Raw genomic sequence first — 15,378 nt, 5'->3', positions numbered from 1 at the left:
AGCTCATTGTCACGACTTCTGCCGAAGTTGGTCCCTCTCCTTGTTCGGGCGGCATTCGGGGGTCGACGTCACCGGTTTTCTAGCCGCCACCGATCCACTTTTCATTTTCCATTTGTTTTGTCTTCATTGTACACACCTGGTTTCCATTCCCATAATTAATTGTTTAATTAATTATTTAACCCTCTGTTTCCCCCATGGTTTTGTGCGTGTTTGTTCATTGTAAGTTGGTCTCATTTGTGAGCTTGATTATTTTCCTTCTTGGAATATTTGTTGTTATGAGTAAAGTTATGTTTATTACTCATCTCTGTCCTGCGCCCGACTCCGCCTTACCTGCTACACCTAGACGCCTTACAGTAATAACTAACATCTTCACAACATATACCCAATACACACAAATCTAAGTAAAGGGAATTAAGAATATATAAATATATGGACGAGCAATGTCAGAGTGGCACAGAATAAGATACAGTTGAATAGAATACAGTATATACATATGAGATGAGTAATGCAAAATATGTAAACATTATTAAAGTGACTAGTGTTCCATTTATTAAAGTGGCCAGTGACACTTTATGCTAATGTATTGACCTGAGTCTTTATATTCAGATGATGTTACATGCATGGAAAGTTTTTCAGATGGATTGAATTACGGTACAGTTGAGTTAGATGATATGATTAACAGTTCAGTTGGCATTAGTCTGTGATTCTTGTATGTATGTTTTTCTGCAGGGAGACATAAATTAAACATAAATACATAATTAGGTTCTCAATATTGTAATATTAATAAATTGCAATATGAATTTACAATTATTAAACATATCAATAGCAAAATGCATACATGATTAAGCTATGCAAATATAGCAACAAAATAACAATATGAATTGTCAAAAGTAGGATGCAATAACATGGTGTGGTATGGAAGGCCAATGCTAGAGCAGGCTAAATTGGCAGTGGTTATTTACATACATACATCAAACAATAGATACAGCTCATAAAGTTAGTAGGCAAACAAGTAAGCAGTATTAACTAAAAAGCAGGCCTTAATTTAAAACACGTGCACAAAAAGGTGCAAGCAAGGATGTGGCAATTAACAACTACATGTAGCATCATGAAAACTGATCAATGAATTAAAATGGCTGTTTGACTTGGATTATTAGTATTAGTGGCTGAAATGCTACACAAATAAAATATTCTTATTGAGTGAATTCCTTTACCGTTTCCTTTCTCAATTTGATATCATTGCACTCACGTTTTCATTGACACATACATGGATTGTTGTGGACAGTTTTATCTGAGCGTCGAAGATTTTCTATGATATTGACAAGATAGTCTTGTTACTACTAACAATGGAAAAACATGTCATCGAAGATGGAAGGCAAGCGGGAGGAAGCAAGATCAGGTGGGATCATTCTAGTCAATGAGAGGGCAAATATGTGTGTCCACAACAGGCAATTGAGATAGATAGAGGACTCATCTTTATATCTGTGCCATTGAGGCTATCTCCATTTTAAAGTAGTCAATTCCTTCATTGGCTGATTGCTTCCAACTCATAGGAATCCCCACCCAGTTGACTACTTTAAAACGGTGGAAGCCCTGAATGACAATGTCCATGCTAAAACGGGTTATAGCAATGATGAGTCCTCTATCTATGACAACAAGCACAATTCCGATATAAAGTTGTTTTGGGGTAAGTTGACGAAATGCTACATGCGTCCTCTTATATCAGTGCATTTGTAACAACCTAACCATTACAAAACTTATCTTCGATCAAATAAGCTTTACGTAGCAAGTTAGCAATTCCCCCCAAAAATGGACCAAAACACTCTCTCATTGACCTCCATACAAAAATTCCTCACTTCGTGGGCTTATTTTCATGGACAGATTTTGGGCAGAGTAAAACGTCTCGCTTCACCTTTTCCTGTGAGCATTTGGTGTGCTCTCACCTGTCTGAGTTCATGAAGGACCCGAATACAGGGGAGGCATCCACAAACGTGCCTGTTTTTTACTCATCCGTAGAGTTTGCTAGAGGGCACAGCTGCCACGAATGCCCTTTCTTCACCTCCATGCCTCAGACTGGGGGAATTCTGACAACCCAGTATCACAGATTATTTTGAAATAGACACAAATAGCTAATTGGACATTTGTGACAGGTACACAAAGAAAAAAACATATTTTGTGTGCTGTACACAATTTTATATACAGTGTGCAGTATAAGATTTTGTATACAGTGCATTTCAATCACAGATAGTAGGTTACTTCAGATAGGAGGGAGGTTGGTCGAGAGCCTAACGTGAATGTCTAGCAACCCAAAGGTTGGGTGTTCGAATCTCATCATGGGCAGCTTTAGCAACTTTGCAACTACTTTTTAAAAATCTACTTTGCAACTACTTAGCATGTTAGCTAACCCTTTTCCCTAACCTTAACCATTTAACCTAACACCTAACCTTAACCATTTAACCTAACTCCTAACCCTAACCTTAACCCTTTAACTACTTAGCTACTGTAGCATGTTACCTAACCCTAACTTTAACCCTAATCCCTAAACCTAACTTTCACCCCTAACCCTAATCTTAACCCTTAGCCTAGCTAATGTTAGCCACCTAGCAAGCTTAGCTAATGTTAGCCACAACTAATTGGAATTTGTGTAATGTACACAAATACGTTTTGAAGAAAGAAAATTGTGTAATACACAATGGACTTTTTTGTGTGTGTCACAACTTTCGCCGAAGTTGGTGCCTCTCCTTGTTCGGGCGGCGTTCGTCATCACCGGATTTCTAGCTGCCACCGATCCACGTTTCTTTTTTCCATTTGTTATGTCTTGATTGTACACACCTGGTTCCCATTAAGTTATTATCATTTCCCTATTTAACCCTCTGATTCTCATTATGTTAATTCTGTCACGTTCGCTGGAATAATTATCAGACCAAACTGCAGCGCGATATGGTTTCCACATAAGATTTATTTGAAAAGGCACAAAACAAYAAAGAAAGAACCAAACAAACAACGAACCGTGACTACAGAGGTGCTACATGCACTAACTCAAAACAACATCCCATAAAGCACAGGTGGAAAAAATACTACTTAAATATGAACCCCAATTAGAGACAACAATAGCCAGCTGCCTCTAATTGGGAATCATACCAAACACCAACATAGAAAAACTAAACTAGAACCCCACATAGAAAATAATAACTAGAAAACCCCCCAGTCACGCCCTGACCTACTATACCATAGAAAAACAAAGGCTCTCTATGGTCAGGGCGTGACAGTGTGCCTGCCTGTCATGAATTTCAAATAAGTAATTTGTGTCTTTTTCACAATAAGCTATGATAGTGTGTTGAATTCTGAACAGCATGGCAGCACAATGGTTGAAGTTTACATTTTTCCTTTAATCTAAACATTTGTATTCTGATATGGGGGACCAAGTTCCTCATATGGTATGAGGCTGTCTGGTTGTGGGTAACATTTCAAATACATTTGCCATCTTACTGCCCCAGCATTCAGGGGTTACATTTCTTGCCTCCCCTGTCCAACTTTCACTCCATAATAAAGGTGGAATTTCACAAAACTCTATTCTCTATAGGCCCTATTCAGACTTGAGATAAGGTGATTTAACATGACTTGAGTCCATGTTATGTCTACTCATCTCAAGTCTGGAACGGGCTCCAGTGCTCGGTGTAACAAGGGTGGTTTTGCACACCAGTTTAGTCTTGAAGATTGGCTGAGTGCACTTAGGCAGTGTTTTGACAAGTTGGAGACCCGGTTTCACAACTACCTTCTTACATGAATGCCATTGATGAAGGCCCACTATACACATGTGACCTCTGCTATAACTTACATAACCTTAAACATTTTGATTGCAACATTATTTATAATCTCACAATGGGCCTGGCAACTGTAGCCTATAATTAGTGCCAAAGTCTACCCTGGAAAAATTATTCAATTCCCAGTGTCTTCTTTAAAATGTTAATCAAAATATTTAATGAAATCCTCAATCAATATTTATGCTATAAACCATTTACAATTTAAAACCATTTGATTGTATGGGAGACAGTCTGCCAAAACTTATTCTTAATGTTTTAATGTTGCCTTTTAAATGCACTGAAACACCAAAAGTGTTTTCCCAACACTCACTTAAGAACACAATTATTCAGATTAAAGAACCAATTTGGGTGTTTCAGAGTACTTCCAGTCTATTTTTAAATACATTCAGTGTATCATAACATTTACATTAGGTTTACTATAAACAGCAGATCTCACCATAGGTGCACTACTTTTTATGGTTTTACTACACAATGATGGTGTTGTGAGTCTTTCTATTTTAAGTGTACACTCCCAAAACAAGAAAACAGACCAGTGAAGAGATTGTAATACAAGGGTGGGGTGGAAAGGTTATGATTATAATTGCCCAAATGAGGTAGCCTTGTAATTACAAGACTGTGCAGTGAACATTCATGTAAGCTTGCGAGATCGGGAGGCTTGCGAGGCTAGAAATGAGGCTGAGAACAGATGAATCCATTGCTCTGTTGACTTACTGGGATACTTCAAAACAGAATCAATGTACAGTAAGCCCTTTCATGAGTAAGTACATGTTTGCTCTCAGGGTTTGATACTCAGTTCAATCACAAATAGAAATGTCATGTGTAAGTGGCCCTCATGCTAATATCCTTGCTTCTGTGCTAAACAAACTGTCCTTCCCTAGACAATGAGCTCTACCCTGTAGGGAGAGTCATAATAACAGCCTGTCAGCCAGTCATGGATAATTAACCTTTCCTGGTTAATTCACCTTGCCTGGTGGGACCCCAGGGACTGAGGATACTATCACTGTCTGACTATCACTGCTTGTAAAACTAATAATATCCTCCATCACACTGACTGCTGCATTTCAACCAGCCACTGTTCACTATGAATAAAGCTAAAATAAACACAATCGCCCATGCAGACACACATAAACACTGAGCCAAAGCTGCTTTCTTATCTGACAGCTATGAACGCCCACTAGCCAAACAAGTTTCCTCAGCACAGCAATAAGGACCAGGCTAATGATGCAGACAGTCAATATGGAAGAGGGGCAGCTTCTACACTAAATGTACCAGAAAGAGAGAAGGATGACATTAAACAAGTTTTAAAAAGCTGAAATAAATTACGAAAAACATTACCAACACTGAAAGTTCACTAAAATATTATTCTKTGGCTGTAAAAGAGCTGTATCTGATCTGTTCTCCTGCAGCTCTGAAGCCTGTGTATGAGGGTCTGACGAGAGTTCCTTGTGAATTCTCCTAAAACTAAAATAGCATCAGAGGGCCGAAGGAAGTCATATGCAATATTTACACTTCACAATGTTACACTGTTAACTTCAAATGAATGTTACAATAACAGCACTGGCATACCACACACCCCAGCAGCCCCCGCAAGGCAAAGGGTGGCTACTTTGAAGAATCTCAAATATAAAATATATTTTGATTTGTTTAACACTTTTTTGGTTACTGCATGATTCCATATGTGCTATTTCATAGTTTTGATGTTTTCACTATTATTCTACAATGTAGAACATAAAGAAAACCCCTGGAATGATTAGGTGTGTCCAAACTTTTGATTGGTTCTGTACATTTGGGGTTGGGGGCCCCCTGAAGGTCGCCCCCATATAATTAGGAATTAGAATACTAGAATGGCCATGAAACTTCTTATGATGGGATTAAGGTCAGCCATTTTGGTCAGGGAGTTGTTCAACCATGGTTTGCCAGTGCTGTGATAAGATATTGTGTAAAATAATGAATTTGAAGAATTTATCTGCACTGTATGTTTGTTAGCTAGGTAGCCAGCCAGTTTTATAGGAATGATTCCATTAAGTTTTCAAATTAACTGCCATTATGACAACATTCCATTAAAACAATGCAGTCAATCCACAGCCATACACTGGCTGGAATCAGTAGATGATAGGACTTAGATAAGTACTGATATTGTATCATATAATAACTCTCAGCTTTCCAAGAATACAAAAATGTGAACATTTATTCTTTGTTTTACTTTCCTGCATAAGTCAAATCTGCATTATGCCTCTACTGCCATTTATTCCAATTAGACTGGGTTGGATTTCTCCCTGACCAATATGGCTGCCATTTTCACCCCATTCTGGAACTTTGAGGGTTTATGACATGGCCCCTCTAGTATTTGAATTGGACTTCTATGGTAGGCCCCCTCCCCGAACAGACGTAAAAATATAATAACAATTGCTGTAACACTGCAAAATGTTCTCTCAGCATCATGGCAACATGTGTAGAATAGCAGGAANCCCTCCCCGAACAGACGTAAAAATATAATAACAATTGCTGTAACACTGCAAAATGTTCTCTCAGCATCATGGCAACATGTGTAGAATAGCAGGAAAATATCTTTAGAACTGCTCAATTATCTCTGCCTCATTGCAAAATGTGTAGAATAGCATGGGATTAGCTATAAAACTGCACGTGTTCCTCTCTGCCCCATGGCAATATGTGTAGAATTGCAGGAAATTAGCTTAAAAATGCACAACTCTTTTAGAATCATTGCAAAATATGTAGAATAGCATGAGATTAGCTATAAAACTGCAAATTGTTATCTTTACCCGATGGCAAAATGTGTAGAATTTTAGGGGGGGTCTAACAGGTGGCTAACGTCCCTCTAACACACAGACTAAGACACAGATACACAAACACTCCACATTGCCACCAGTAAAACATGAACCATTTGGTCAAATTGGAACGTCCACCTGCATTTGACAAATCTAAACAGCACAGCCATACCAGATGACTCTACCAATCAGCTGAGCATGGAAATTATAAACACTTCCAACTCTGAGCTGGTGGGAATCATCTCTCTCTCACATAGATTTACTCACTACAGCATGCAACGGATTTTAGTTGAAACATTATAAAAAAGAAGAAACCCGCACACTGCTGTTGACTGACAGCTGTCACTATGGTGACTGATCATATCTCACAGAGACTGTCATAAGCCAGTCCTTAAGTTTGTGGACTACAGATACTGGTGGCAGGAGACAGACGGTGTGAGGCTGGGACACTGGTTAGTACTGTATGTCCTGGTGCTGGAAGAGGGCAGATAAGGAGAGCAAAGTCTTACCTGTACGGAGTTTGAGTACGCCGCTCTCTCCTCCACTGGCGGGAACACCTGCCGTCCTGCTCCCCTGAAGAAGCGAAACAGGGCAATAAGAACCCACCGCAGCATAATGCCTGTGTTTCTATTACTTCCTCCTATCTCTCTGTCTCTCTTTCTTTATCTCGTTTTCTATTTGTCTCTGTCCTTCAGCCACTAATAATATCTTTCTATCAGTCTCTTTGGCTCTCTTCATCTATAACTCTGGTTGTCAGAGTAAGTGGAGACAGTCTCAGTACATAAACAAGCCTACACATTTCTGTGCAAGCTCCAGGTTTCTCTCTCGGTCTACCCCTCTCTCTGTCTCTCTCTCAAGACTCTCTTCAAATCTCCTCCCCTCCAACATTCTCTCCACTCAGCCCCGCCCCCCTTGTCTGTCATAATAATACTGTGAGTGGGGTTATTATGTTGTGTGTGTGTGTGGTTTAGGCAATCCGTATGTGCACACTTGTATGGAAACTGCATGTTTGTGTGAATGTCTGTGAATATCCTCAATGTCATCCCCACCTGCTCCAGAACAACTGCAGGGTTCCAAAAACAGACATAGGGGCAAAGAGGAAATACCTTCAGAAGTATCTCTCTCTCCCCCCTCTCTTTCGCTCGCTCGCTCTCTCACTCACACACACACACACACACACACACACACAGTGATATTGATCTTTAAGTGCCGGTGAGTGAGAGAGATATTGTTTCAGACCAGGGTCAGAGCGGCTTGCTGGCTCAGTGGGGGTTGCCTTTGTGCAAGCTCCTGCAACAGAAGGCTTCATGGAGCAACATTCTATCACACACACAAGTCTATTAGCTTAGAATAGCACTATCAGGTTGGTCTGTAGTGTACCGTAGGTAGCCTATGATAACGGGTTGGTTTTAAATTTAATTAAATGAAGGTATTAACTAAGTTTTAATAACGTTTTAATAATCCAGGAGGATGATTGTTACATCAATGTGACATCAATGATGATGTTTGGTCCCATGATGAGGCATCTCTATTGACACAAGATCCATTTGACTCTGAGTCATATTAGCAACAAAACAGTCAAGAGGTGGTAGCATCATATGACTTTCTAGATTAAAGGTTTGGTTAATGATAGGCAAAAGCTGAACACAGATAGAACATCGGGGGAATAGTATGCAACACAATGTCCTTTATATGATAATGAGGGCAAATAACAAAGACCCTGATATCATAACGGGCCTGTCCCCTGTCAAGACTTACTGAAAAGATTTTGAGTTACCTAGTGAAAAGCACAGCAAAGAAAACAACCATAAATCCACCAGCATGTGGCATAACTTTGAAATGAGACACAGAAAATAAGACAAAGAAAGGACTCCCGAGTGGCGCAGCGGTCTATTTGAAATCTGACACAGCGGTTGCATTAAGGAGAAGTTTATCTATAATTCCATGCATAACCCTTGTATATTTTATCAATGTTTATTATGAGTATTTCTGTAAATTGATGTGGCTCTCTGCAAAATCACTGGATGTTTTGGAAGCAAAACATTACTGAACATAATGCGCCTTATGTTAAACTGAGATTTTTGGATATAAATATGAACTTTATCGAACAAAACATACATGTATTGTGTAACATGAAGTCCTATGAGTGCCATCTCAGCGGTCTAAGGCACTGTATTGCAGTGCTTGAGGCGTCACTACAGACCTGTGTTCGATCCCATGCTGTGTCACAACCGCCATGACCAGGAGTCCTATAGGGCGGTCCACAATTGGCCCAGCGTCGTCCGTTAGGGGGAGAGTTTAGCCAGGGTGGCTTTATGTAGCTCATTGAGCTCAAGCGACTCCTTGTGGTGGGCCGGGTGGGTGCAGGCTGACGTCAGTTGAACAGTTTTTCCTCTGACACATTAGTCCAGCTGGCTTTCGGGTTAAGTGGCAGGTGTTAAAACTTCTTAATGGCTCGGGGGCAGTATTGAGTAGCTTGGATGAATAAGGTGCCCAGAGTAAACTGCCTGCTACTCAGGCCCAGAAGCTAAGATATGCATATTATTAGTAGATTTTTTGATAGAAAACAATCTGAAGTTTCTAAAACTGTTTGAATGATGTATGGAGTATAACAGAACTCATATGGTAGGCAAAAAACCTGAGAAAAAAATCCAACCAGGAAGTGGGAAATATGAGGTTTGTAGGTTTTCAAGTCTTTGCCTATCCAATATACAGTGTAGAATTTGGTCCGATTGCACTTCCTAAGGCTTCCACTAGATATCAACAGTCTTTAGAACCTTGTTCAGGCTTCTACTGTGAAGGGGAAAGAATAAGAGCTGTTTCAATCAGGTGTCTGGCAGAATGCCATGAGCTCAGTCAGGCGTGCGCCCGTGAGAGTTAGCTGCGTTCCTTTTCCTTTCTAAAGACAAAGGAATTGTCCGGTTGGAATATTATTGAAGATTTATGATAAAAACATCCTAAAGATTGATTTCTATACATCGTTTGACATGTTTCTACGAACATATGTATAGAACTGTCGTCTGAACTAAGTGCCTGCGCTGTGTGTGATTTGGATTTGTGAACTAAACTTGCAAACAAAAAGGAGGTATTTGGACATAAATTATGGATTTTTTATCGAACAAAACAAACATTTATTGTGGAACTGGGATTCCTGGGAGTGCATTCTGATGAAGATCATCAAAGGTAAGTGAATATTTATAATGCTATTTCTGACTTCTGTTGACTCCACAACATGGCGGGTATCTGTATGGCTTGTTTTGGTCTCTGAGCGCTGTACTCAGATTATTGCATGGTGTGCTTTTTCCATAAAGCTTTTTTGAAATCTGACACAGCGGTTGCATTAAGGAGAAGTTTATCTATAATTCCATGCATAACCCTTGTATATTTTATCAATATTTATTATGAGTATTTCTGTAAATTGATGTGGCTCTCTGCAAAATCACTGGATGTTTTGGAAGCAAAACATTACTGAACATAATGCGCCTATGTAAACTGAGATTTTTGGATATAAATATGAACTTTATCGAACAAAACATACATGTATTGTGTAACATGAAGTCCTATGAGTGCCATCTGATGAAGATCATCAAAGGTTAGTGATTCATTTTATCTCTATTTCTGCTTTTTGTGACTCCTCTCTTTGGCTGGAAAAATGGCTGTGTTTTTCTGTGACTAGGTGCTGACCTAACATAATTGCATGGTATGCTTTTGTCGTAAAGCCTTTTGAAAAATCGGAAACTGTGGTGGGATTAACAACAAGTTTATCTTTAAAATGGTATATAATACTTGTATGTTTGAGGAATTTTAATTATGCACTTTCATAGTGCATAATTAAAAGTACCCTCCAAACCCTGCACTTTCACTGGCTGTTGTCATATCGATCCCGTTAATGGGATTTCAGCCAAGAAGTTATTAAGGAGCATGGTTTGGCGGGTAATGTTTCGGAGCACTCTTGTCTCAACCTTCGCCGAGCCCTTTTGGAAGTTGCAGTGATGAGACAAGATCATAATTGAAATTGTGAGAAAAAGGGGGTATAATTATCAGGTATGCGTAAGTGGCTGCAAGGAAGTGAGGCGCAGGAGAGCAGGTAGCTATTTGGTAGCACATGGAGCCTTTTATTCAGGCGAACCAAAAGCACACAGCACAATGAACACGAAATACAAAACGGGTACACATAACCCAGCGCAACCAGACTAACGTGCGCATACATCAACACAGATAAACAATACCACACAAAGACATAGGGGAAACAGAGGGTTAAATACACAACACATAATGAGGGACAATGAGAACCAGGTGTGTGGAAAAATGAAACAAAACAAATGGAAAATGAAAAATGGATCAGCGATGGCTAGAAGGCCGGTGACGTCGACTGCCGAACACCGCCCGAACAAGGAGAGGGACCGACTTCGACCAAAGTCGTGACAATAATAATAAGACAAATAAAACGTTATAGGCTCGTGTGATTCTATTAGCTTTGAATAAAATAAACTCAATCTTCCATCAAGCATAAAAACTGAATTACAGTATATGGGTCTTTCTATAAACTAGATTATCAGTGAYGATTTCCTACACTAGACAACTTGTTACAGCTGTTGATAAGTAATTGATAACAATCTGGCAATTTTTTTCATGTCATTACATTAAGACATAAGGGGGGATCATAGCTATATTCAATGAAATTCCCAAGTTGATTTAAAACCTGTTTAACCCTTTATCATGGTTGGTGTCTTGGCAGATTTGTCCAAAATCGTGTGACATAATGTCACGTTCTGACCTTAGTTCTTTTGTTATTTCTTTGTTTTAGTATGGTCAGGGCGTGAGTTGGGTGGGTTATCTATGTTCGTGTTTCTATGTTTTTTTTTTTTCGTTTGGCCTGGTATGATTCTCAATCAGAGGCAGGTGTCGTTAGTTGTCTCTGATTGAGAATCATACTTAGGTAGCCTTTTTTCACCTGTGTTTCGTGGGTGCTTATTTTCTGTCTTTGTGTATGTCACCAGACAGGACTGTTTCGTTTCATTCTCGTTTATCGTTAGTTTTGCTGTTTTGTTCGAGTTTCGTTTTCATTAAAAGGCATAATGAATACTTACCACGCTGCACCTTGGTCCTCCGATCCTTACTACTCCTCCTCGTCAGAGGAGGAGGAAGACAGCCGTTACAGAAGCACCCACCAACAAAGGACCAAGCAGCGTGGTAACGGGCAGCAGCAGCGATCGCAGGACTCCTGGACTTGGGTGGAGATTCTGGACGGAGAAGGACCCTGGGCACAGGCTGGAGAATATCGCCGCCCCAAGGCTGAGCTGGAGGCAGCGATAAAACCAATTATTTTTGTCATTGCATTTATGGCAGTGTAAGTATTTATTTCATACAGTATATTAAGCATTCATCAGTTAAATTAGACATTGAACTTGAACCCTGTAACACATATGGAATCATGTAGTAACCAAAAAAGTGTTAAACAAATCAAAATGTATTTTATATTTGAGATTCTTCAAAGTAGCCACCCTTTGCCTGGATGACAGGCAAATAAATCACTCCACAGAGCTGGGCTTTATGGAAGAGTGGCCAGAAAAAAAGCCTCTGCTTAAAGAAAAAGGCATGTGGGAGACTCCCCAAACATATGGAAGAAGGCACTCTGGTCAGATGAGAAAGAATTTAGCTTTTTGGCCATCAAGAAAAACACTATGTCTGGTGCAAACCTAACACTTCTCATCACCCCGAGAATACCATCCCCACAGTGAAGCATGGTGGTGGCAGCATCATGCTGTGGGGATGTTTTTCATTGGCAGGGACTGGGAAACTGGTCAGAATTGAAGGAATAATGGATGGCGCTAAATACAGGGAAATTCTTGAGGGAAACCTATTACAGTCTTCCAGAGATTTGAGACTGGGACAGAGATCACCTTCCAGCAGGACAATGACCCAAAGCATACTGCTAAAGCAACACTCGAGTGGCTTAAGGGGAAACATTTAAATGTCTTGGAATGGCCTAGTCAAAGCCCAAACCTCAATCCAATTGAGAATCTGTGGTATGATTTAAAGATTGCTGTACACCAGCGGAACCCATCCAACTTGAAGGAGCTGTAGCAGTTTTGCCTTGAAGAATGGGCAAAAATCCCAGTGGCTAGATGTGCCAAGCTTATAAACATACCCCAAGAGACTTGCAGCTATAATTGCTGTAAAAGGTGGCTCTACAAAGTATTGCCATTGGGGGGTGGATAGTTATGCATGCTCAAGTTTTCTGTTTTTTTTTGTCTTATTTCTTGTTCGTTACACAATAAAAAATATTTTGCATCTTCAAAGTGGTAGGCATGTTGTGTAAATCAAATGATACAAACCCCCCCAAAATCGAGGTTGTAAGGCAACAAAATAGGAAAAATGCCAAGGGGGTGATTACTTTCGCAAGTCACTGTATATGTGTTGTATAGGTGAGGCCAATTTGCATATATTCACATTTATTCCTCTGGGTACACATGTGGAACTGCATGAAAACCATTTTGAAATGTTTATCTCAATGTCACACATTAGCCCCATTGTTTATAGAAAGGCCCATATCTCTAAATGGTTTAGTGAAAATCATGTGCATGATAAAAATAAACCAACTACCCCTGAATGAGAGCTGACTAGCAGAGAGTTAATACAAATATTCACTTGAGCAATAAGCAATTTATTGACATGACCAAACATGAGATTTATACAAGCAATACAAATTATTATAAAAGCTGAGAAAAAACATTTATAAAATGTTTCTTCATCTACCGGTATTACATTTAACTGTCTCTCTATTCTGGACAGTACTTTGTTATGAGTGGAAACTGAGTGGAATACGTCAGTATTGTAACGGAAATGGTTAGCATGCCATTAGATAAACACCTCACTCTTATTTTGTCCTTCAGAAAGCCTTTAAAGATTCATGACACCAGAACACCACCAGAGAGATCTATTCCTTCTTTGGTTTCTAATCTAGCTCCATGATGGACCACTGAAAAAGTTATTCTAAAACATTTTGTACCAGCAATTGGCATGCAGGGCTTCCACTTCCATTAAACATAGAGACATTTTTAAATCAATGTCAGGTAATTAAATGATAGACCAGTCAGCAAGATCTAAATGTCTGCAGGATGGGGAAGTGAGAAAAGTTGCTCTAAAATCTAAGATTCCATAATGAACGTAGCATTTGTGTGTCAAGTATGAGCAGGTTATGGTAACGTTGAAGCTTAATGGGGGTGGTGATGTAAGAACTGGGGGTGAATGGGAGTGCATGGTTGTTACCAGGGGTGACTGAGCCACTTCACCAGCCCTGAGTTCCTAATGTAAAGCAATTACCCACACAGCCTCACAGCTAATGACAGACAGCTGAAAAATAAAAGGATATTAGAAAGCCTTTTTATTGAGCGAGAGGCACTTAGTCCCACAAGAGCACCAATAAAACTTTATGGGCGATTGAAAATGGTGGTGGTTGGGGGCGGGGGGGGGGGGGGGGGTTTAAATGTGCTGTAGCAACATGCCAGAGACCCAGTCTTAAACCCTTTAAGGTACATTAACATTACAATATAACCTAAGAGAATAATAATATAATGACTACCTAGTACAGTGTTTTAGGAGAGCCATATTTCCACACATAGACATATCAAAGGCTAACACAAACAATTTGCCAACAGAGATCTAGGGTGTGCCAATAATCTAATTTTGTGTTTCTATGATGATACAGCTCTGAAGGAGAAATCCTCAAAAACTATCTGACAGCCCTTTTATTTCTGAGCATCTTCTACAGTAGGACTGGATATATTAAATTGTCAATGCTTTGGCTTTTTATTTTATTTTATTATTTCACCTTTTATTTAACCAGGTAGGCCAGTTGAGAACAATTTCTCATTTACAACTGCAACCTGGTCAAGATAAAGCAGTGCGACAAAAACAACAACACAGAGTTACACATAAACAAACGTACAGTTAATAACACAATAGAAAAATCAACCAAACAAGTCAAACAGGATTTAAAGTGCCAAAGCATCCTGACTTCAGACATCAAAGGAATGGTAGGATCATGATTTTAAGAAATATAAAAACTATACACATTGTATTCAAAAGACACAGTTTAAATGTTGAATGACATACAATGATATCAACATTGCTTAATCACAATAAGGTATTCAGATAACAATTCATAATCAGCCTAGAGAAAGAGAAACCTCTTGGGGATCGACCAGCCAGGCACTGGACAACAGCAACAAGATCAGTCTTCTTTCCCTGCTCTGGCTGCTCTAAGGGCGGTGTCTAGCTAGCCTTCCCTCAGATTCATTTTTATGTTAAGGTACTGTTAAAAGATTTGTCAATTAATGAAAGTGATATAAACTGCACATCACTGTAATGCAACAAGCTGTGGTCTTGAGTAATGACAGGGTTGAAATCCTGCTCTCCAATAATTACTGACCACCACTGTTACCATAATAACATGAACAGAATGCTCTGTGTCTAAACTTAGATGGCTTTACGACTGCAGCTCTCCAACCTTGTCATTATGTCCCAATCAAAGGGAACTTCAAAGTCAACATGGCGGTTAGATTATTTTTCTCACGTGCCTCTAATATTTTTGTTTGAGTTTGTTGTTGTAGTGTAGTTCTATACTGCCTCCCCTACTATTACCCTCAGGCCTGTATGTTTTCATTTCAATATACTGTAGAATGAAACTGTCTCTGCTCTTGCTGGGTATAATGGGTGTGGGTGAGGGCTATACTGTAGAATGAAACTGTCTCTGCTCTTGCTGG

At 39.5% G+C, this 15,378-nt stretch overlaps 1 protein-coding gene across 1 annotated transcript in view; it reads right to left on the bottom strand.

Annotated features, from left to right (window-relative positions):
- LOC111951140 (cGMP-dependent 3',5'-cyclic phosphodiesterase-like) overlaps positions 1–7,472 on the bottom strand; it is a 41,830-nt gene extending 34,358 nt beyond the window's left edge. Inside the window, exon 1 of the mRNA XM_023969171.2 lies at positions 7,120–7,472. Within this exon, the coding sequence (XP_023824939.1) occupies positions 7,120–7,224 (105 nt within the window). The 5' untranslated portion in view covers positions 7,225–7,472. The remainder of the gene's footprint in view (positions 1–7,119) is intronic.
- Between the last annotated feature and the right edge of the window lie 7,906 nt (positions 7,473–15,378).

Source organism: Salvelinus sp. IW2-2015, linkage group LG23, assembly GCF_002910315.2.
Source record: "Salvelinus sp. IW2-2015 linkage group LG23, ASM291031v2, whole genome shotgun sequence".
In the NCBI taxonomy this organism is placed as follows: Eukaryota; Metazoa; Chordata; class Actinopteri; order Salmoniformes; family Salmonidae; genus Salvelinus; species Salvelinus sp. IW2-2015.
The sequence above is the reverse complement of the archived record's forward strand: the minus strand, read 5'-3'. Positions and strand labels throughout refer to the sequence as shown.